Source organism: Orycteropus afer, unplaced genomic scaffold (assembly GCF_000298275.1).
Source record: "Orycteropus afer afer isolate SDZICR_OR568_19922 unplaced genomic scaffold, OryAfe1.0 scaffold00029, whole genome shotgun sequence".
Lineage (NCBI taxonomy): Eukaryota > Metazoa > Chordata > Mammalia > Tubulidentata > Orycteropodidae > Orycteropus > Orycteropus afer.
The window spans coordinates 16,364,166-16,385,685 of NW_006921616.1; the positions used below are offsets into that span (position 1 = coordinate 16,364,166).

The following is a 21,520-nucleotide window of genomic DNA, read 5'->3' on the forward strand; positions in this document are numbered from 1 at the left end:
GTATCACTACGGAAGTAGATTGCCCAACCTTCCTTCCGAGGAGTGGCTGGTGGGTTTGAACCGCCATCCTTCTGGTTAGGAGTCAAGTGCCTTAGGCACTATGCTACCAGAGCTCCCACTAGCCAATGCCTAATCCACTTCTGTATACTTCCTTTCAAAGCTCAGAGCTCGAGGATTATCTTCAGTATATCTGTCAATTGGTTCTCTTTTCTTTGTTGAAGAGGATCTGTGTAGCTTGTCTGCCTATTCCTCCATCTTACTGGAGGTCCTGAGGAAAAAATTTAAGCCTCAAGTTGCAATACTGAAAGAGTCTATGGGCAAAATATTGAACGATGCAGAAAGCATCAAAAGAAGATGGAAGGAATACACAGAGTCACTGTACCAAAAAGAACTGGTTGATGTTCATCCATTTCAGGAGATGGCATATGATCAAGAACCAGTGGTACTGAAGGAAGAATTCGAAGCTGCACTGAAGGAATTGGCGAAGAACAAGGCTCCAGGAATTGATGGAATACCCACTGATATGTTTCAACAAACAGATGCCCCACTGGAGGCACTCATTTGGTTATGTCAAGAGACTTGGAAGACAGCTACCTGAGCAAATGACTGGAAGAGATCCATATTTGTACCCATTCCAAAGAAAGGTGATCCCACAGAATGTGGAGATTATCGAACAATATCATTAATATCACATGCAAGTAAAATCTTACTCAAGATAATTCAAAAACGGTTTCAGCACTATATTGACAGAGAACTTCTAGAGGTGCAGGTTAGATTCAGAAGAAGATGTGGAACAAGGGATATCATTGCTGATGTCAGATGGACCTTGGCTGAAAGCAAAGAATACAAGAAAGATGTGTACTTGTGTTTTATTGACTATGCAAAAGCATTTGATTGTGTGGATCATAATAAATTAGGGATAACTTTGAGAAGAACAGGAATTCCAGAACACTTAATTGTACTCGTGAGGAGTACTTAATTGTACATAGACCAGGAGGCTGTTGTGGAAACAGAACAAGGGGATACTGCATGGTTTAAAATCAGGAAGGAAGTGCATCAGGGTTGTATCCTTTCAACATACTTATTTAATCTATATGCTGAGCAAATAATCCAAGAAGCTGGACTATATTTAGAAGAACATGGCATCAAGATTGGAGGAAGAACATTAACAACCTGCGATATGCTGACGACACAACTTTGCTTGCTGAAAGTGAAGTTGACTTGAAGCACTTACTGATGAAGATTGAAGACTACAGTCTGCACTATAGATTACATCTCAATATAAAGAAAATGAAAATCCTCACAACTGGACCTATAAGCAGCATCACAATAAATGGAGAAAAGATTAAAGCTGTCAAAGACTTCACATTGCTTGGTTCTAAAATTGATGCCAATGGAAGCAGCAGTCAGGACATCAGACGGCATATAGCACTGGACAAGATGGCTGCAAAGGACCTCTTTCAAGTGCTAAGGAGCAAAAATGTCTCCTTGAGGACTAAGGTGTGCCTGACACAAGTCATGATATTTTCAATCACCTCATATGCATGTGAGAGCTAGACGATGAATAAGGAAGACCGAGGAAGAATTGATGCTTTTGAGATGTGGTGCTGGTGAAGAATGCTTAAAGTACCATGGACTTCTAAAAGAACAAATGTGTCCTGGAGGAAGTGCAGCCAGAATGCCCCTTGGAAGCGAGAATAGCCAGACTTCATCTCACCTAATTTGGTCATGTTGTCATAAGGGACCATTCCCTGGAGAAGGCTGTCATGCTTGGTAAGGTGGAGGGTCAACGAAAGAGGGGAAGGCCTTCAACAAGATGGATTGACATAGTGGCTGCGGTGATGGGCTCAAGTATAGCAGCAACCATGGAGCTGACCTGGGACCAGGTGGCGTTTCGTTCTGCTGTACACAGGGTTGCTATGAGTTGGAGACAACTCGCCAGCACCTAACAATAACAGCAGTACAGCAGAAGAAAGGCCTTCTGATCTACTTCTGTAAATATTACAGCCAAGAAAACCCTACAGAGCAGCAGTTCTACTCTGCAGCACATGGGGTTCACCATAAGTCAGAATCGACTAGTTGCCCACTAACAAGGAGAAAGGATGGATTAAAAATTATTACTATTTTACAACTTTTAACATGGCTATATATTAATCATACTTTAGAAGAAAAAAAAATCCTTAAATAAGTACATTATATACACACATACACACACACACCCCTACTCATCACTTACCGAGTATCTCATTCATATTTATGACAGTAGTGAAAAACTATGCTCCAACTATTTTGTGCATTAAAATAATTCAGTGACAAACACCAAAGTGCAAAGTGAGAATAACAGAGCTGTGATGAAGGTTATGTGTCAACTTGGCTGGACCAAGATTCTCAGTAGTTTGGCAGTTATGTAATGATGCAGTCATACTCCATTGTCCTTTGACACTCATTTTCACATAATGACTGGGCCTTTGAAACCTAACCATGTTGGTAAGGAGTGGGTATACATACATATGTACGTACATGCATACACACACACACACACACACACATACTTTTCTGCCAGCACTTAGGTGACATTATACTATAGTCTCTGACGGCTAGGCATTTCAGAGTAGTCTTACATTTTGCTGATGCAGAGCAGATAACCATGTTTCACTAGCACACTCACAGGACCAGCCTCAGTCACAGCAACAGAGCTGCGGCAAACTAACCAGCCCCAGTTGCATGCAGCAAACAATGAGCTGCATGGCTCTGCTCAAAACGTAAGAAACACACTGTGTGTGACTGTCAAGTTGTGGGAAATTTCACTTCATCAGTTTTCTGAGACTTAGAGTCATCCAGAAACTGTTTTCTCTAGTCACATTTAGGCCAGCTAGCATCATCACAGAAGCACACCTATTCTCAACTGTTAGCCCTGACACCCTATTTTGAGAAAATTCTAACAAAGAGTCAAAGAAATGGGAGGAAGAGAGGTAACAGTCTTCTACAGAGTACTGAGAAACCACATTTCTTATTCAGCTTGTGTTATCCTGTTCATATAGCCATAATTCCAGTTGACATTTTCATCTATTTACAGATCAATGATTCTGCACATACCCACAATCCCTTACGTTTGCTCACACATAGCCCCATTTAGCTACTACTTCCTTTGTCCCGACCTCATTTTCTTTCTCCTAGTCTGAGGCAAAGGAGATATGAGAGTTCTGCTTCTCTCATCATTGTTGCTCTTAAAAATTTCCTTCCCCAACCATCACAAATTTATATACCTGTTCTTATTAAGAACTATGACAGGATTATTCCTTTCTACGTTTCTTTCCTCTTACTGAAAAGCAAGTAATTATTAATAGGATCAGAGCAAAGGTTTTGCAATTGCTACAGGGAATAATTAAACTTCTTCCCTTTTGCCAAAGACTAAAATAGGTCTAGGAACCCTAAAGGTACCCATAAAACTCCTTCGGGTAACTTTCAGCAGCTCAAGAGCTATGCTGTAACCACAGTGTTACTAAAACTAAGACCAATGGAAGCAAATGGACTGAATTAGTAGCTAAGTATACCTATTACTATCTTTGCAAGCTGATAATGTAGAGAAATCCAGTGACAAATAATCTTTACATTGTGAAAAAAAGAACAACAGGTGCTGCTGAGTCCATTCTGATTTACTGTGACCATAGGTATGCCAGAGTAGAACTGTGCTGCATAGAGTTTTCAACAGCTGGTATTTTTTTCAGAAGGAGAAGGCCATGCCTTTCCTCTGAGGCACCCCTGAATGGACTTGAACCTCAGCCTTTCAGTTAGCAGGTCAGAGTGTTAACCACTTGAACCATCCAGGGACTCCTTACATTGTCCAGTCTCCAGTTATTCTGTAAATTCCAAGATAGAACGTCACGTATCCTTTCCATACACTATCTATAGAACAAATATGCAAGATGACTTGGCAAAATGGAAAATCACCTGTTCAAAAGACTAGCAAGTAGTTCTGCAATCTTTTTTTTAGCTTCAACTTCTGATGAACACTTTTTAAATGAATCTTCTTCACTAAAGGACTACCAAAGAAGCACAAATAAGGATTATTGTAAACCCAAATAAGTACAGCCAATTATTAGTGCACAAATAAAATAAATATTCAACATATGCTTTGCTAACTTACATCTTGCATTTAGTCTGCACCATTTAATTAACTTCTATATTAACTCTTTATGTAGAAGTTATTGTACTCCACTGGAAGTTAAGAAAATTATAAGTTCTACTACCAACTCCAAGCTTTAGTGTATAATTACAACAAGGCCTTTAACCCTCTGGGACTGCAAAATGAGTTTAACTTTGGGTGGATTATTTAACCTTTCTAAAGTACAGTATCCTCACCTTGAAAAAAGGCAGGCAGCAGGCAGAAAGGAAGGGGGTGGGAGGGAAGTCGAGTAGCCCTATCTACTGCAAAGATTACTGGGGAAGATTAAAGGACTAATTTATGTAAAGTACTTGGTAACTGCTTCTCGCACGGGAAGACATCAGTTTAACTGGGTGATTATACCTTTCCCCATTTCCTAAATCAGTGGACTACTCAGAAAGCAGGATTTTTTAAAATTTAAATACATTGCCTCATATAAACAGCATTGGAGCTCTGGTGGCATAGTGGCTAAGGCACCTGACCGCAGTTCCAACCCACCAGCCACTCCTCGGAAGGAAGATTGGGCAATCTACTTCTGTAGTGATACAGCCTTGGAAACCCAAGGAGGGGTCGCTATGAGTCAGATCTGACTCAACAGCAGTGAGTGTGTGTTATAAACAGCATAGGCTATTAGAATAAGTTGATTTAAATCAAAGTGGCTAATGTGAGACTTTTAAAATATTAAAACATAGATTCACTTTAAGAATATTTATTAATCTAACATAATGACACATTCTTCTAACAGGAAAGGGATCACGTAACTAACTAATAATCACACAAGGAAAGTAAGAACATGGTACTACAACTAGAAATCTTTATCTCCAATAATGTGATAACCAGCACTTTGTAAGTATCATTACCATGTACCTGAGGTGGTCCTGAGGGTGTCACAGGAGAGTCATCCTCTCCAAAACTGAGCTTCTGGATACGCTGAGCAACAGAAATTCCTAATTCCTTTTCTAGTATTTTGGATGAAAAGGTTTGAAGATCATGAACACTACTAATACCCAGAGCTTCAAGACGTTTGGTAGTTTTATAGCCAATACCTAAACAAAAAGAAATGCATACAGTATTATAACAACTTTTCTCCTTAAAATAAAGCTAAACCAAACCCACTGCTGTTGAGTCACTTCCGACTCATAGTGACCCCCACTGGGTTTCTGAGGTGGTAAACCTCTACTAAAGTAGATTGCCTGGTCTTCCTTCCATGGAGTGGCTGGTGGGTTTGAACTGCCAACCTTTTGCTTAGCAATCAAATGCCTTAGGCACTGCGTCACCAGAGCTCCTTAAAATAAAATAAATTAAAATATTACATCAGCCACATTTGCAAGCTCTATAATTTGCATTTTGCTAAGATCAAACTTACTGAAAATTAGGACATTCTTCCACTCAGGGCCCCTGAGTTGTAGGAACATTTTAAAGCCCTCAGAACAAATAGTGTAATATACTGAATACAGAGGCAGCCAATAAATGCCATCTTGATAAAGTGAAATTTTTCCTAAATGTTACATAATACTGTGGAAGTATTCAGCCATCATTGTTATTATTCATATAAAGAAAGACAGTCGCTAGAGCAATTAGTATCAGATAGATTAAGTTTAACAGCTAAGTTAACTGATTACAACACATATACATTTATCCAAAACCTGTATCTGGCAACAGATTATCACCCACAATACAACTAAAAACCAGAAAACAAACAAAAAATCTTCTGAGTAACAAAATTCCCATCACAAAGTTCTTACACTAAAACTCAGTCACACTTTATTCACAGGAAGAATACTTGGGCCATTTAACGTCACTTCTCTTTTTATTTTTTTTAAAAAAATAGTCTTTTACTGTGTTTTTGGTGAAGGTTTACACAGCAGTTTAGATCCCCCTTCAACAATTTCTACACAAGTTGTTCAATGACACTCATTACATTCTTCACAATACATGACCATTCTCATTATTTCCACTCTGATTGTTCTGTTCTCTCTATTTTAAAATCATACAATTACTGGTTTCCTTGCACAGTGGAAACAGTAAATCAGAGGAGAGAGGTATGTAGGGGAATTATTAAAGTTGACTGGCAGATATTTTCACAGCTGAAATAAATATGAGCTGGCAATTTGGCAATAAGAAAGAAAATAGAAAGTATGTGAAAAAAAGAAAAAACACATACAAGGACTCAAAAAGTAAAAATGTTTTGAACCAATATATTACAACCTAACAGAGTAGTTACCGTTCACCACTCAGACCCAGAATCATCTCCAAAACTTCAAATTATGACTCTACTATACTAAAGAAAGTCAGGCAGTGTATCACACATTTTGGGATCACAAACATGGGTTAAAAATCTGAAGTTATGGCATTTGAAGAGGAACGTTTTAATTGTTTTAGAAAACACTGCCACAGAAATCTACTACAAAATGTTATGCCCCAGCAATGCCACAGAAATGAAGTGTAACATATCCACTATTGACGCTCTCTGAAAAGTAAATACCGATCTTCAAAGACACAAACTTGCCCCATGACCTGAGTAGGTCACATAACCATTCAAGGAAATCAGTTACCTTATCTTTAAAATTAGGGTCTTGTCTTAGCTGCCATGGAGGGTTCCGTTCTCGATGAGTTACTATTATACACATAATCCTAAAACAGAGTTCATAATACACTAACTCCCCCCTCTAGATGCAATGCACAGTATAAAACCATGAACCAGGGAGTGGAGATGAATATAGGATCATATGATTCCAAGTTACAATGTTTATGATCATATTCTAATGAAACAGAAATAGGTGGAAGCAGGAAAGTACTGTCATACGGTTCCTAATACAGAGTCTTTCCAGAATATATCAGGAGTTCTGGTTTTTCAAAGAACCAAGTATTATACACTCCGATAATTAATTACATTGTATTTATAATTTTTAAAATTAAAGAAATACAATAAAAACAATTAAACAATTTTCAAATATATTTGTCTTACCAGGCATTTCTTTTACGTGGTTCAAACTATCAATGAGATCTTGACAACTTTCAGGTAGTAAGACTGTTTGCTGATTTGGTTTAAAGGTGCCAGAAACTAATTTTGCCAACAGTTTATTAGAAGCCACTCCAGCACAGCCAGTGAGACCCAATTGATTACACATGGCTTCCCGCATCTCTGCTGCAATCTGAGAGCCAATAAGCAGCCTGACATGCAAGATGTCATACAGGTTTATAGCTATAAAAAGAGCCAAAATCATTAAATGGCACAACAAAACATTTTAACTTCCTTATTTACAAGAGTTTTTAAAAGAGTGCAAGGCTTAGCTTATCTTGATCATCACCACCACAGACCCTGCTACCCACTTAGCTCTTTCATTCTTCACAGGAATCTTGTAAACCAAAACCAGGAAATTCCAAGGGCCTGTGATAATGAATGTATACCAGGAATGCTTTAATCATTTACAATATATGAAAATTTTTCTCAGAAAAAATTCCCACTGGCATTAGTAAAACTTTTACTCTAATTCACCTGTAAGTATGCACAAAAGCATGTTACTATATAAAAAAGTTAACATTACAGCTTTAAAAACTTAAATTTAAATTTTACTCACTGGCTGTATGTGTTATGAAACAATTTTTGATCTGTACATGGTTTAAGAGATCTTTAATGAAAAACAGACTAGAGTAGGGAAATTATATAGAAGTAAATTTCTCAGGTATGAAAATAATATTGGAGTTACATGAAACTGTCCTTATTCTCAGGAGACTCAGAAGTACTTTGGTATGAAGAGTCAGGATGTGCAATTTACTTTCAAATGGTCAATCAACTAGAGAATGAGAGACAAAACAAATGTGGCAAAATGTTCACATCTGGTGCATCGATCCACCAAAACCAAACCCACTGCCATCAAGTCGTTCCAACTCCTAGTGACCCTTTAGGACAGAGTAGAACTGCCCCATAAGGCTTCCAAGGTGTAAATCTTTACAAAGCAGACTGCTTCATCTTTGCCCTGCAAAGTAGCTGGTGAGTTTGAACTGTGACCTTTTGGTTAGCAGCCTAAAGCTTTAACCACTGTGCCACCAGAGCTCTTTGGTCCATCTACAGGATGGGCATAATGGATATTCACTCTATTAGTCTGTCAATTTTTCTTAAGTTTTAAAAATTTTTAAATAAAATTTTAAGAGAGAAAGAATTTATGAATAATTAGACATTTTCTTCTTAAGATATAAAATCCAGCTCTCTATCATCTGTTCTAACCAATAAAATCTGAGTTTGCTTTAAAATATTATATAGAAATATATTTGGAACTTTTATGCTATAGACCTTACAAGTCTCAAAAGAGGGACTTATATGTACAGAAGATACATGAAAAGCTTCAATTCCTGTTCTAGAAGAGAACTGTAGTTCTACCTCTCTTCCTCTTTAACACTGGTAAGGAGAGGACTATACTGGCATTTGATCACCAGTTCAAAGAGAAGTGGGATAAGAGGCGGTGCGTGCAGGCACCTACAAGCAAAAGTCAGGGCAAGTTGTACCCAGAAACAAAAGCAGAGTAGTTTGTCTTCTATGTGGTATAATGTACAAGTCACAAGCAGAGCCACAAGATTTCTGAAGGTCCAATCAGATAGTTATCAGAGCTTCACACAAACTCAAACTCACTGATATCAAGTCTGAGCCAACTCATAGCAACCCCTCCTTGGGTTTCCAAGGTGGTATTGCTACGGAAGTAGATTGCCCATCTTCCTTCCAAGGAGTGTATCAGAGCTTACTGCATCCTATTTGACAATGCAAGTGTGACTGGAAGCACTCATTTACACCTTAACATGTGAAAGTGAACCATTAGGCTTTCTGCCTAAGAACTGGCAAAGATTATTTGAACTGATTAAATAGGAGCTTCAAAAGATACTAAGCACATGGAACTCTGGTAGCATAGTGCCTAAGGCACTGGACTGCTAACCAGAAGGTTGGTGGTTCAAACCCACCAGCCACTCCTCGGAAGGAAGATGGGGCAATCTACTTCCATAGTGATACCGCCTCAGAAACCCAAGAAGGGGTCGCTATGAGTCGGGGCCGACTCGAAGGCACATAACAACAAGAAGAAGCACATGGCAGGTAGGGCTGGATGAGATTCCACAAGGGTAATGTGGAAAGTCAGAGAGCAACAAGGAGTCTCAGTGCCTTGAGGGAAGTAGAGATGGAACAAGTAAGAGAGGCATCAATGGTAAATTTAGCCTTCAAGCCAACTCCTATAACTTAAGGATAAGACAAAGGTCTGGCTCTTAAAAATGGGAACAGGTGGGCTATGTCAGAGACGAAAACAGCAGAGCACTGAGTTACACGTCATCAAACTTTCATTTTCCGCACACTTAGCTCAGAACGTCTACACCTAACTTTAGTTAGAGGAGACTGATTATGTATAACTATACCTCCAACAAAAGTCGTAACTTTAGGATGGCACGGCCGACTCACTGAACGGTAGAAAATGTATGTACTTTTACTTACTAAAATAGAATGAGTAAGAACCCACTCACACTGATCCTTGTACACATGACCCGATACAGTCACTGCACAACGTTCATCACTTTGAAGCTGCTGTAGTCTCTTCTCAACCATTTCTGTTATATCCACAAAATTTTCATCAAATCCAAGTCTTTCAACAACTGGACTAAATTCTTCCAATAGCTCTAAATGGAAATAATATTGGAACACAGATGTAACTGAAACCATAACTAGAACAGACTTAACTACTTTAGGCTTAAAATACACATCTGATATCTTCTTAATGATTTCATATATATCCACAGTAGAGGTAATATTTTCCAACAAAAGAAGTCCAAAACTTAAATTCCCAGGGCAGTTACTCATGGCAATATAGTTAGCTCAACTTCCTGTGCATATCATTTCTATGTCTGCAGTACATTAAACATCAATGCTTATAGTTAATTATGAAACTGTGTATCCAAGAATAAGTTGGTTTGCTTAGAAAAGTCAACAGTACTAATATATTTTAGCTCTATTTTCCACAAGATTTTTAAAAAACAAAACAAAACATAAGTCAAAAAATGTCCAATAACTACTGGTCAACCAGAAAAGTCATTTACACTGCCATGAAATATTTTGACTGGTCATCCCTTCCTTGAAGAACATATACCTATATATTGAGAGTAGGGTTTTGACCACTGATTTCCATATACGGGAAAATGTGATACACACCATTTTGCATCTTGCTTTTAATTTACTAACCAATAAGACACACAGTTAGGAGTCAAACAGTACAGCTCCAATGCATTCCTGGTGGCATAATGCCTAAGGCATTTGACTGCTAACCAAAAGGCTGGTAGTTCAAACCCACCAGCCACTCCTTGGAAAGAAGATTGAGCAATCCACTTCCATAAGTGATCTTGCCTCAGAAACCCAAGGAGGGGTTGCTATGAGTCGGATCTGACTCGACAGCAGTGAGTTTGGTTTGGTAATATTCCATTGTTAGTCAACCTCCTGTTGATGAATACATTTGTTTCATTCCGTATTTTTGCCAATGATGAACCAAGCTATAATAAACATTTTTCCATATATATCCCTATGTAGTTATGATTTTATTTCTACTTGAAAAATTGTCAGCAGTGGGATAATGGGGCTGAAAAATATATGTATCTTTAATTTTATTATTATAAATGTTTCTAGACTGCTTTTTCAAAGGCTGCAATACTTCATGCTTCTATTTTTCTCACATCTTTTATTTTTTTGCAAATATGATGGGTATAAAACAAACAAAAAGTGTCACTAATTCACACTTCCTTAGTCGATAACTTGAGCATATTTTTACATAATTGTCGGACCTTCGGATTCGCTTTACTCTTGAAGTGCCTATTCATATCTTTTGTCCCTTTTTGTTTTTGTTAATTTGTAAGAACTCTGTATATTATACATACTTACCAATTTTATCTAAAATTGCTACAGTTAATCAAATTAAAATAAAATAATAGTAAAAAGAATAAACAAATCCAAAAGCTGATCCTAATATATTTTAAAGTATATGTATCTTTATAGGAGCTCTGGTGACATAGTGCCTAAGGCATCTGACTGCTAACCAGAAGGCTGGCGGTTCAAAACCACCAGCCACTCCTAGGAAGGAAGATTGAGCAATCTACTTTTCGTAGTGATACTGCCTCGGAAACCTGAGGAGGGGTCACTATGAGTTGTATCCGACTTGATGGCAGTGGGTTTCAGTTCTTTACATATCTTTATATGCCAGTAAATATGCATTTTCATTTTTCCTCTAATTTACTAAAACACTAAGAGTCAAATGCAAACCTTAGCATGGAAGAATTTAGCTGTATTGTAGTATTTAGCACACACATGAAATCCTAGGAAAAGATTAATATAACTATTATTTTTGTTAATAGTTTTAAAGTATGCCAATAAAACACTAAAAAACCCTCTTCCATTACCATTAATGCATTAGAGAACAGCATATTATTTAGTAATTCATTTAAATTTAGTGCTTACTATATTTTTACACACAAAAAAAATTGGCACAGCACACTTAAAAAATCCCTGAGGAGTAGGAGTGGGCAAGGGGCCTTGACAAACAAACATAGAACATGTGTTATTTGTGTGAAAATACGGTAAACTAAGTTTTAAATATTTAGTTCCATTTATGGTGTATCTACTCATTTTCTTTTAAATTTTGCTTTACATTTTTTTCTGGTATTCATATAAAACACTAGTCATGATAGTTCACAATTACTTCCAACAATACATCTTCTTGTCAACATCACTTACATAGTCACGTTCTATCATTTGTTCAGGAGCTCTGGTAGCATAATGCCTAAGGCACTTGACTACTAACCAGAAGGCTGGTGGTTCAAACCCACCAGCCACTCCTCGGAAGGAAGATGGGGCAATCTACTTTCGTAGTGATACTGCCTCGGAAACCCAAGGAGGGGTCGCTATGAGTCAGGTCCGACTGGAGGGCACATAACAACAACAACATCATTTGTTCAAATAAATAAAAGACCAGACCCAGAATAAAACGTTATTAGAAAAAAAATAATCATGCCATTTCACATTACTAAAAGATTCTTATAGTAAATAGGCACGCTATATAAAAATTAATGCTAAATGCAGATTGCCTATAATCTGTACCTGTAACCTTATACGACATCTCTCTGTAACGGGTTAAGTCTTCTCCATTAACTAATACCAGCTGTGGACACTTTTCTTTTGCATCTCTGACATTCATAAGTTTTTGAACTCCGAGTTTTCTGGCTTCATAGTTGCAGGTAACCACCAAATATTTCTGCTGAACGCCTATAAAAAAGAAATACTTCAGGGAAAAAACTGAGCAGGATTGAAGAAATGTCTTAAACTGTAATCTACTACTCCCATATTCAAAATAAAACCAGTTGCCACGTAGCCAATTCCGATTCAGGGCCCCCTTACTACTGCCGAGCACCACTATGCTGCTGAACGCCGCTATGCGGCCGAGCCCTGCCACGGGGCCGAGCAACACCGTGTGGCCGAGCGCCGCCGTGCGGCCGAGCCCTGCCGCGCTGCAGTTGTGCCGGCTGTGACCTTTCAGCAGGAGATGGCCAGGCCTTCCTTTTGAGGTGCCTCTGGGTAGTCTGCAACCAACCTCTGCTTAGCAGTTGAATGCTTAACTGTTCGCCCCACCCAAGTTCTCCATTTCCACATTATAACTGTAAAAACTGTAATGTAACCTGTTTTGATAAGACGAAAAAGCCCTATCTCAGTTTAAAACTATATTTCCATTCAAAATTCTACAACGCAGAAATACCAAGTTTTCAAGCTATCTCCTACTAAGAATTAGTATATCATTTTTCCAAATCCTATTTTTAATCTTTGGTAGCTTTTGCCTACTTGGGAAAGAAACCCAAAAACCAAATCCACAGCCATCAAGTCAATTTTGACCCTATAGAACACAGTAGAAGTGCCCTATAGGGTTTTCAAGGCTATACATCTTCATGGAAGCAGACTGCCTCATAATTCTACCACAGAGCAGCTGATGGGTTTGAACTGCTGACCTTTTGATTAGCAGCCCAATACTGTAACCACAGTGCCACCACACATCCTTGGTAAAGAAGTTATTTAATAACTTAAATAGTAAAACACTGGGTAAAAGTAGTAGGAATCACATGTTAAAACTAAACTAACTCACTGCCATTGAGTTGGATCTGACTCATAGCAACCCCTCCTTGAGTTTCTGAGGTAGTATCACTACGGAAGTAGACTGCCCAATCTTCCTTCTCAAGAGTGGCTGGTGAGTTTGAACTGCCAGCCTTCTGGTAGCAACATGTTAAAAGAGGGATTAATTATTTCATATATAGAAGGCAACCTCGGTATTAGATTTCTTGAATTTAACAAAAATGATCATAAATAAACATGTCCTGTGGAGTTTTTGGTAGTAAGATACAAATGAAATCTTTATAGGATTTTTTTTTTTTTTTTGACAATGCAAAACCAGATTAATTTGTATTACCATATACAACTCTAAGTTAGATTTTACACCTAAAAATAAACCAGGTGAAAAAAGAGAGTTCAATTACAAGTTGCTGATTTAAAAAAAAAAAAAAACCTAGGCAGTCCCTGGGTTACAAGATGGTTCCTAAGTGTGTTTTTAAGTCAAATGTGTAGGTAAGTGAGAACAAATTACTAAGTCTTACTTTAGTGCAAGAAATGGCTCAAAGTCTTTTCCATGATTTAAAAGCTGAATGTGCAGCAAGTGAAGATGACTTTGATGAAGAATTTGTCCTGAGTAGGGGTTGGTTCAATAGTTTCCAAGTGACGGTAAATTCATGTAACATTAAAGGGTATGTACTGTACTTCTCTTCTGAGTAACCTGACAATGAATATAAAGCAGTGTTTTGTTACATACCGCCAACCTACAGCAATTGTTAGGGATTCCCTCCCCATCTTACCCCCTGTCTGCAAATGCCCTCATCACTGAACTTTTTCTTAACAGTAATCTGCAGAAGAGAGAGGAGTGAGGAGGCATTACCGGCTGCCTCCCCATCAAAATGATTGTGATTACCAATTGACTACATTAGATTACAGTTTATTGGTGACTTTAAATTGCTAAAATTATGTTTTTTAATCTTTTTAAGTAGATTGTTTGCCTCAACAAAAATAAGCACTGAAAATATGTAAAATGTGGACATCCAGGGAAAAAAATGGGTTTGCCCATTCCCTTGCTGCTTTTATTCCTGAAATTTTATTCCAGTACCAAATATGTATTTTTTTCACTTATGGATTTTTAATATATCAGCTTCCCAAAAACAGAATTACTAGGTCAAAGAGGTAATTTCAGACTCATCCATGAATTATATGAAAAGTCATATAGGTAACTTCCTTATCTGAAAAGGTAGTCTTTGAACACAAAACAAAATTATATGGACTCACCACTGTATGCCATCAGTTGAAAAAAGTGAAGTACTCAAATATTTGTTGAGTATAAAGGAAAACATTTGGCTGCTAACCAAAAGGTCAGCAGTTGGAACCTGCTCTTTGGGAGAAAGATGCGGCAGTCTGCTTCAGTAAAGACTTACAGCCTTGGAAATCCTGTGGCATGGTTCTACTCTGTGCTACAGGGTCCCTATGAGTCAGAACTGACTCGAAGGACGTGGGTTTATAAAGGAGTCTTTCTGTTTCCTCCAAGAGACTTTCAGCATCCATATCCTTCCCTTTACGATCATTCATTCATGCTTCTTAATTACACAATACTGCTGATTACGCACCAGCCACTCCTCGGAAGACTGGGCCATCTATTGCCATAGTGATACTGCCTCAGAAACCCAAGGAGGTTGGTTTTTTTTTTTTTTTTTTTATAGATTGAGAAGCCCTGTTGGCACGAGATTAAGCACTTGGCTGCTAACCAAAAGGTCAGAGGTTGGAACCCACCAGCCACTCAGCAGGACAAAGATGCAGCAGTACACTTCCATAAAGATTACAGCCTTGGAGACCCTAAAAGACAGTTCTGCTCTGTCCTACAAGCATTGCTGAGTCAGAATTGACTAAGTGACAGTGGGTTTTGTTTGATTTACAAAGCAACCTGTGTTACAATGCTACTAGTCAAAAATGCTTTCAGAAGAAAATGGAGGCACTTTTGATCTTAACTCCTTGACACCCTTAAGAAAATTCTGCCATGACTACTTACCTTGGGCATACCAAAAAGGAATCATCCTACTGCTCTTTAATAAATCAACTGGACTGGGCTGCCTGGGGATTTACAAGTCAAACTGGGCAGAATGGGGAAGCAGCAAGAGAATCAATACTGCTTCTAACGCTTAAAGTATAAAAACTAATGCTTCCTGCATGCAAGAGGAGAAAAGCCCTCTGCTTTCCCAATGTAAAATACTAAGAATTAAATTATTAAAATAAAATTCTCAATGTAAAATTCCTTTCATTTAAAAATGTAATGAAATCGTTGTTTTCGGAAAGCTCATTTTACATTTTCATACTAAAGTTTTGTTCAAAATCCAACTATCTTATCAGAATTTACACAATTTAACAGTTGATTTCAAAAGGGAGGGGACTTAGAACTTCTATTAAAAATGTAATCAAAAAGGTTTCCAGAAATCAGACTTAGAAAACCAGGAACAAATTGACAACTAAGCCACTGACTGACAGAGAAAACTAAAAATCTATCCTCTCTGTTCATCTGTTCAGTTGACTGTTCTACTTGTTTCACCATTTATTAAATGAGGCTCAGAAAGTTTACATCTGGTAGTGAATCAAAGACTACTGTCTATAAAGCACCTATAAGAACTCCCACTGTGTTGCCGGCAAGTCTTTCTCAATCCAGTTCATCAGAATAAATTTAATAAAGGAGTAATCAATCTATCACACAGTGAAAACATTCAGAATTACCTAAAGGTTTGCCCTTAAGTTCTGGATTTGAGATCATTTCCACTTGTGCATAAAAGCAATCCAAATCCACATGGACTATGACTCGGGATGAAGGACTTCCATGACCCGCTTCATCAAGAACTGCTGCATGATATGCAAAACACGAAATTATTTACACACTGTTTCTCATCATTATGTTACTGACAATTCCCTAAAACATGGTAACTGACAGGTGAGAAAGGAGAATGCACCGTTGTCTTTTTTTCCTCGGATTTATTATACATGTCAAGCAACCAAAAATTGCAAAGAAATGCCAGACCCTCCCATCTATGGGGTTATCTGTCATTTAGGATTACTCCATCAGGCTAATATGGTAGGATCTTCAGTCCTATTTACTTACTCAGCATTTCTTTGTGTACTGCATTTTTCTGAGGGCAGTAACAAATAGAAGGAAACAAAATTTGATTGTAATGTAAGAGCTAATACTATCACTTGGTCGATGTAAAAATGAAATTATTTCCAATGTGAAATGGCAGAAGACACATCAATTTCAATATTAGTTCCCATATGAAAGCAGGAATATCGGAATGAGACATTCTTAGTGCATACAACAGTGCCTGACATATAAAAGACAAAACCAGTCACTGAATTCAAAAAATGAATTAACAGTTCTTGGATTTTAAAATGCAGCTCTTGTCGTTGGGGGGGGGGGGGCACTAAATAAGACACATGGTTTTTAGCACCAGTTAAAAACAAGGCAGACTAAATGCAATATAGTCTTCCTGTTTGGATCCTAGAATATATTTTTTAAAATATTAATGGAAAAACTGGTGAAATATGAATTAAAACTATGCAATTAACAGTCCTATGCCAATGTTAATGTCTTAGTTTGAACGAACGTAGCAAAGCGATGTAAATTAACATTAGGAGAATCTGGGTGAAGAGTCTACAGACCACCACGTACTACAACTAAAACTTTCCTGTAAAACTATCTCCATCTCACTACCCAAAAAACGGGTGCAGGAGGAGCAGGGAAGAGTCTGTCCTCCCGACAGGCCCTGGGATGGACGGTGAAAATTAGGCCCAGAGGCTGGAAGTGGGTACCCTGAGACGTGCCCTCCTCCTCAGTTCCACCCGAGCCATTCCTTCCCGCCCATGCTGCGACCCGGGTTCAACTTGTGACAACGGGGCGACAAGGCTGTCAACTTCTCTAACCACGAACGGCCTAGGAGGCTATTCAGTTTTCGTTTGGCTGGTTGTATTTCTTCCCCAACGGGGAGGAAGAGGAAGGTACAAATGTACCCTCTACCAACAGGTTGACGGGCACCAGTCTACACCCAACAAGCGAAGCCATCCCTCTCGGATGTCGCAGTCGCGAAACACCAGACACCCAAGGGCAACGAGGCGGGAAATACATAGGCAGCCGAGCGGTGAGGGGGCGGTCCCGCCGCAACAGCCGCCGCCTGGCCCGCCCCGCCCCTTTACACCCAGGAAAGCCATCGGGCTCTTCAGGCTTCATCGCACCCTGCGAGCCGTCTACCGCCTCAGCGTCCGGCGGCTCCATGCTCCAGACCGGGTCCATTTCCTTGTCGCGGCTTCCTTCCTCTTCGAACTCCGCCCCCAGCTTCTCCATCCGGCCACAGCCAACAGCAGCGCAGCTTCGGGTCCCTTCCGCCCGGTCTCCAGGCAACCGCGAGCTCACCGCCCCTAGCCGACCCAGGCCACGCATCTGAGCGATGGAGGCCGACCAGCCAGTTACCAGGAGTTGCGCAATGGCCTGGGAACAGTCTGGGGCGCATGTGCGGGATGCCTGGCCCTCTAGGTGGAGGCCGGCAGTGGGGAGTTAGAAACCCCGAACACCTCATTTTTGGTTGGGGTGTTTGTAGTTAGTACTACAGCACAGTTTAAATGTTTTCTTTGTTCCAGACCAAAGAAGTTTTCTAATCACACAATTGTTAACACCTGGACACAGAAAGACGTTGATGGTGACGGGACAGACACCCGGAGGGTATAAATTAAGGTATTGGACCTAATAGACAGCAACACAATGAATGGAGAAAATAGTGAAGCTGTCAGAGATTTCATGTTGCTTGGTTCCACAATAAACACCCATGGAAGCAGCAGTCGAGAAATCAAATGATGTGTTGCACAGGGCAAATCTGCAAAAGACTTTTTTAAAGTGCTGTAAAGCACTTAAATGTATCGTTAAATGGAATAGGTGTGTGGGTAGAAATCTAGGGAAAATTATGTTTCCACCCTTATACTCAGCATTTTCTAGTTAATATAAGCCGTAAAAAACCAAACTCACTGTCATCTAGTTGCTTCTGACTCAAGTTACCTCCATTGGGTTTCCAAGGCTGTTCATCTTTATGGAATCAGACTGCCTCATCTTTCTGCCATGCAGCAGCTAGTGGATTTGAACCACCAACCTTTTGTTTAGCAGCCAGACGCCTTAAGCACTACACCACCAGCAACAATGCAACAACAAAAGGCACTGCTGTGGAGTTGGATCTGACTTATAGTGACCCTCCTTGGGTTTCTGAGGCAGTATCTCTACGGAAGTAGATTGCCCAACCTTCCGAGGAGTGGCTGGTGGGTTTGAATTGCCAGCCTTCTGGTTAAAAGTCAAGTGCCTTAGGCACTATGCTACCAGCGCTCCCACACCACCAGAGCTCCTTTATTTAAAACATGAGGGGTTAATTTATAATTTACCTCTCTTTCCTCATTATCAGGGTAAACATTTTTTAGTTGTTACATTGCAGGGATTGTAATCAGGGTCACTAAACAAAATGTCTGAAACTGTTGGTGAATCTGCTTTGTAAATTTTTATTTTTGTAAAATATCATGAAATCACAATAAAAAGTTATTTAAAAAAGAGAGAAGGAAATAAACCCTATAGGGTAGTTCTACTCTGTCCTATAGGATCACTATGAGTAGGAACAGAGTTCATGGTGGGGGCTAGGTGGTGCAAATGCTTAACCCACTTGGCTGCTAACCAAAAAGTTGTCAGTTGGAGTCGATCCCCAGGCACCTTGGAAGAAGTGCCTGACAGTCTGCTTCTGAAAAGTCAGCCATTGAAAACCCTATGGTGCACAGTTCTGTTCTGACACACCTGGATTTGCCATGAGTCAGAAGCGAGTCATTGGCAAATAAGCGTTATCACCTCTAGAACCAGAAAAGCAAAGACATTTCAAGATTATATATGTAAGTTCACTGAGATGGAAATATGACCCAGATGTATTATTATGGGAAAAACCCAGGGTACCAAACAGTGTTAACAAGATGATCATATTTATATGAAATGAACACAGAGTTGTTTGGAAGGATGTTAAAATGTTAACAAATGTATCTGGGTGATGGTAGTTTAGGGTATTTATATTCTTCCAACTTCTCTGTATTTTTAAATCTGCTCTGATGAACAGGTCTCTATTTGAAAGTTTGGAAATAAAAGCACAATAAAACCATCATCATTTTGTAAACAAAACAAAATAATAGTGTCTGTTTCTCTGGGAAGCCCTGATGGTGCAGTGGTTAATCACTCAGCTGCTAACTGGAAGGTCAGTGGTTCGAAACCACTAGCTGCTCTGTGCATTGAAGATGTGGCAGTCTGCTTCCGTAAAGATTTACAGCCTTAGAAAGCCTATGGGACAGTTCCACTCTGTCTTATAGGATCACTATGAGTTGGAATCAACTCGATGGCAGTGGGTTTTGTTTTTTGGTTTTTATCTGTTTCTCCAAAGTCCCTGGGTGGCACAGTTTATCCCTGACTACTCACCTAAAGGTTGGCAGTTAAAAAGGCCTGGCAATCGGTTTTTGTAAAGATTACAGCCAAGAAAACCTTATGGAGCTGTTCTACTCTGTAAAACGTGTAAGACAGAAGTGATATAACAGCATCGGGTTATCTGTTCTTCCAACTATTACAGGTATGGAGGCCTCTAACGTTTTTGTAATGAAGGATACTTCTGCTCCACTCTCCCAGAGGCACGTTATTTACTGTCTTTCTCTCTCTTCATCTTCATTTTGCTCTTCCCCAAGGCAAGAGCACATATTTATAGAGGTAGGGAGTTGAGAAGAGTCTGACAATCACAAGCCCAGGTGGAGTGAACGGTGCCTAGCCTCGCCTTTACAGTCCTGACTGGGTCTCCCCGTAGGCACTGTGGGTTTACTGTTCACTGTGCTTCCAGGTTCTAATCAGTACCCTGACAGGTATGGTCTGACAGGTGTGGTCGGCCTCCCACAGGCCCTGACAGGCCTCTGTTCTCTTAGAACCAGTTTCTTACCCTGAGCGTGGGTGGGGATGTCTAGTTGCCTGTTCAGTAAAGCTAGTTTTTGCTATAATGAAGTTGAGAATCAAAATACCTTCTACCTCCTTGAATGTATTTCTTAGTGTAATCTGATTTGAGATTTGAGCTTTGGCGTGGGGGTGGGGAAGCTGTGATTGACATTTAAAGTGGGGCTCCATTCTTCACCCTTCATGGGTGCATTACTAAGCCCAGAGAAACCCTACATGGTGTGGGTTCATGGGAAGTTCTGTTTTGTGCCCCACTCTCTCCATATGTGCCTTTAAGACCAGACTGCCTCCTCTCTGACCCCAATATTTAAACATTAAGACACCTTGTAAAAAGGCAAAGTGTTAGACCTAAGCATTTGCTGAGACTTGCAAAAAAAACACACAAAAGAAAGCATGGGTAACAAAACAGCAAATTTCAAGGCAGAAGTGGCTAATTCAAAAGCAATAGAGTTACAGGCTGATGATACGACACTAATGTGAGACTCTATGTCAGCAATTTTTGTGAATAATTGATAAAGGTGACTATGGAAAAGGGTGACCTACTGGAGCAAGTATATAATGCCAACAAATCTAGTAAGTTTCAAAAGCATACGCCCTCTAGAACTCTCTTTTACTGAGTTTAAGCACAAATACTGTTTTTATGCATTTTTCTCCTAACACTGTATTATCTTGGTGATCATACTCTTCAGTAATATAACCTCCATAATTGATGAAGGATTACCATAGTACTTTATATTTAGGAGAAAATTATTAAAGCATTTTTACAAAAGAAAAGAAATTAAATGATTAAGTTGAAAACCATGGACTTTCAAATGAAAACAACAATGAGATACCATCTTGCCCCAGCACTAGTAGCAAAGTTCAACAAGACAGAAAATAGCAAATGCTGGCGAGGATTCAAAGAGATTGAGACCCTCATACACTGCTGGTGGGACTGTAAAATGATTCAACCACTGTGAAAAGCAGTATGGCAATTCCTTAAAAAGTTGGAATTAGAAATACTGTTTGATCCAGCAATCCCATTACTAGATATACATTCTAATGAAGTGAGAGCCAGGACACAAACAGATACATGCACACCCATGTTCATCGCAGCACTATTCACAATAGCAAAAAGATGGAAACAACCTAGGTGCTTATCAACAGAAGAATGGATAACCAACCTATGGTATATACACACAATGGAATACTATGCAACCCTAAAGAATAACATAGAATCTGCAAAACA

At 39.2% G+C, this 21,520-nt stretch overlaps 1 protein-coding gene across 1 annotated transcript in view; it reads right to left on the reverse strand.

Moving 5' to 3' along the window:
• Nucleotides 1-17,634, reverse strand: part of POLI (DNA polymerase iota) — a 61,961-nt gene extending 44,327 nt beyond the window's left edge. The window contains exons 1-7 of the mRNA XM_042780236.1: nt 17,487-17,634; nt 16,023-16,145; nt 12,282-12,446; nt 9,668-9,820; nt 7,134-7,370; nt 5,033-5,211; nt 3,952-4,043 (exon numbers count right to left, since the gene is read on the reverse strand). Of these exons, the coding sequence (XP_042636170.1) occupies nt 3,952-4,043; nt 5,033-5,211; nt 7,134-7,370; nt 9,668-9,820; nt 12,282-12,446; nt 16,023-16,145; nt 17,487-17,634 (1,097 nt within the window). The remainder of the gene's footprint in view (nt 1-3,951; nt 4,044-5,032; nt 5,212-7,133; nt 7,371-9,667; nt 9,821-12,281; nt 12,447-16,022; nt 16,146-17,486) is intronic.
• Nucleotides 17,635-21,520: the final 3,886 nt, after the last annotated feature.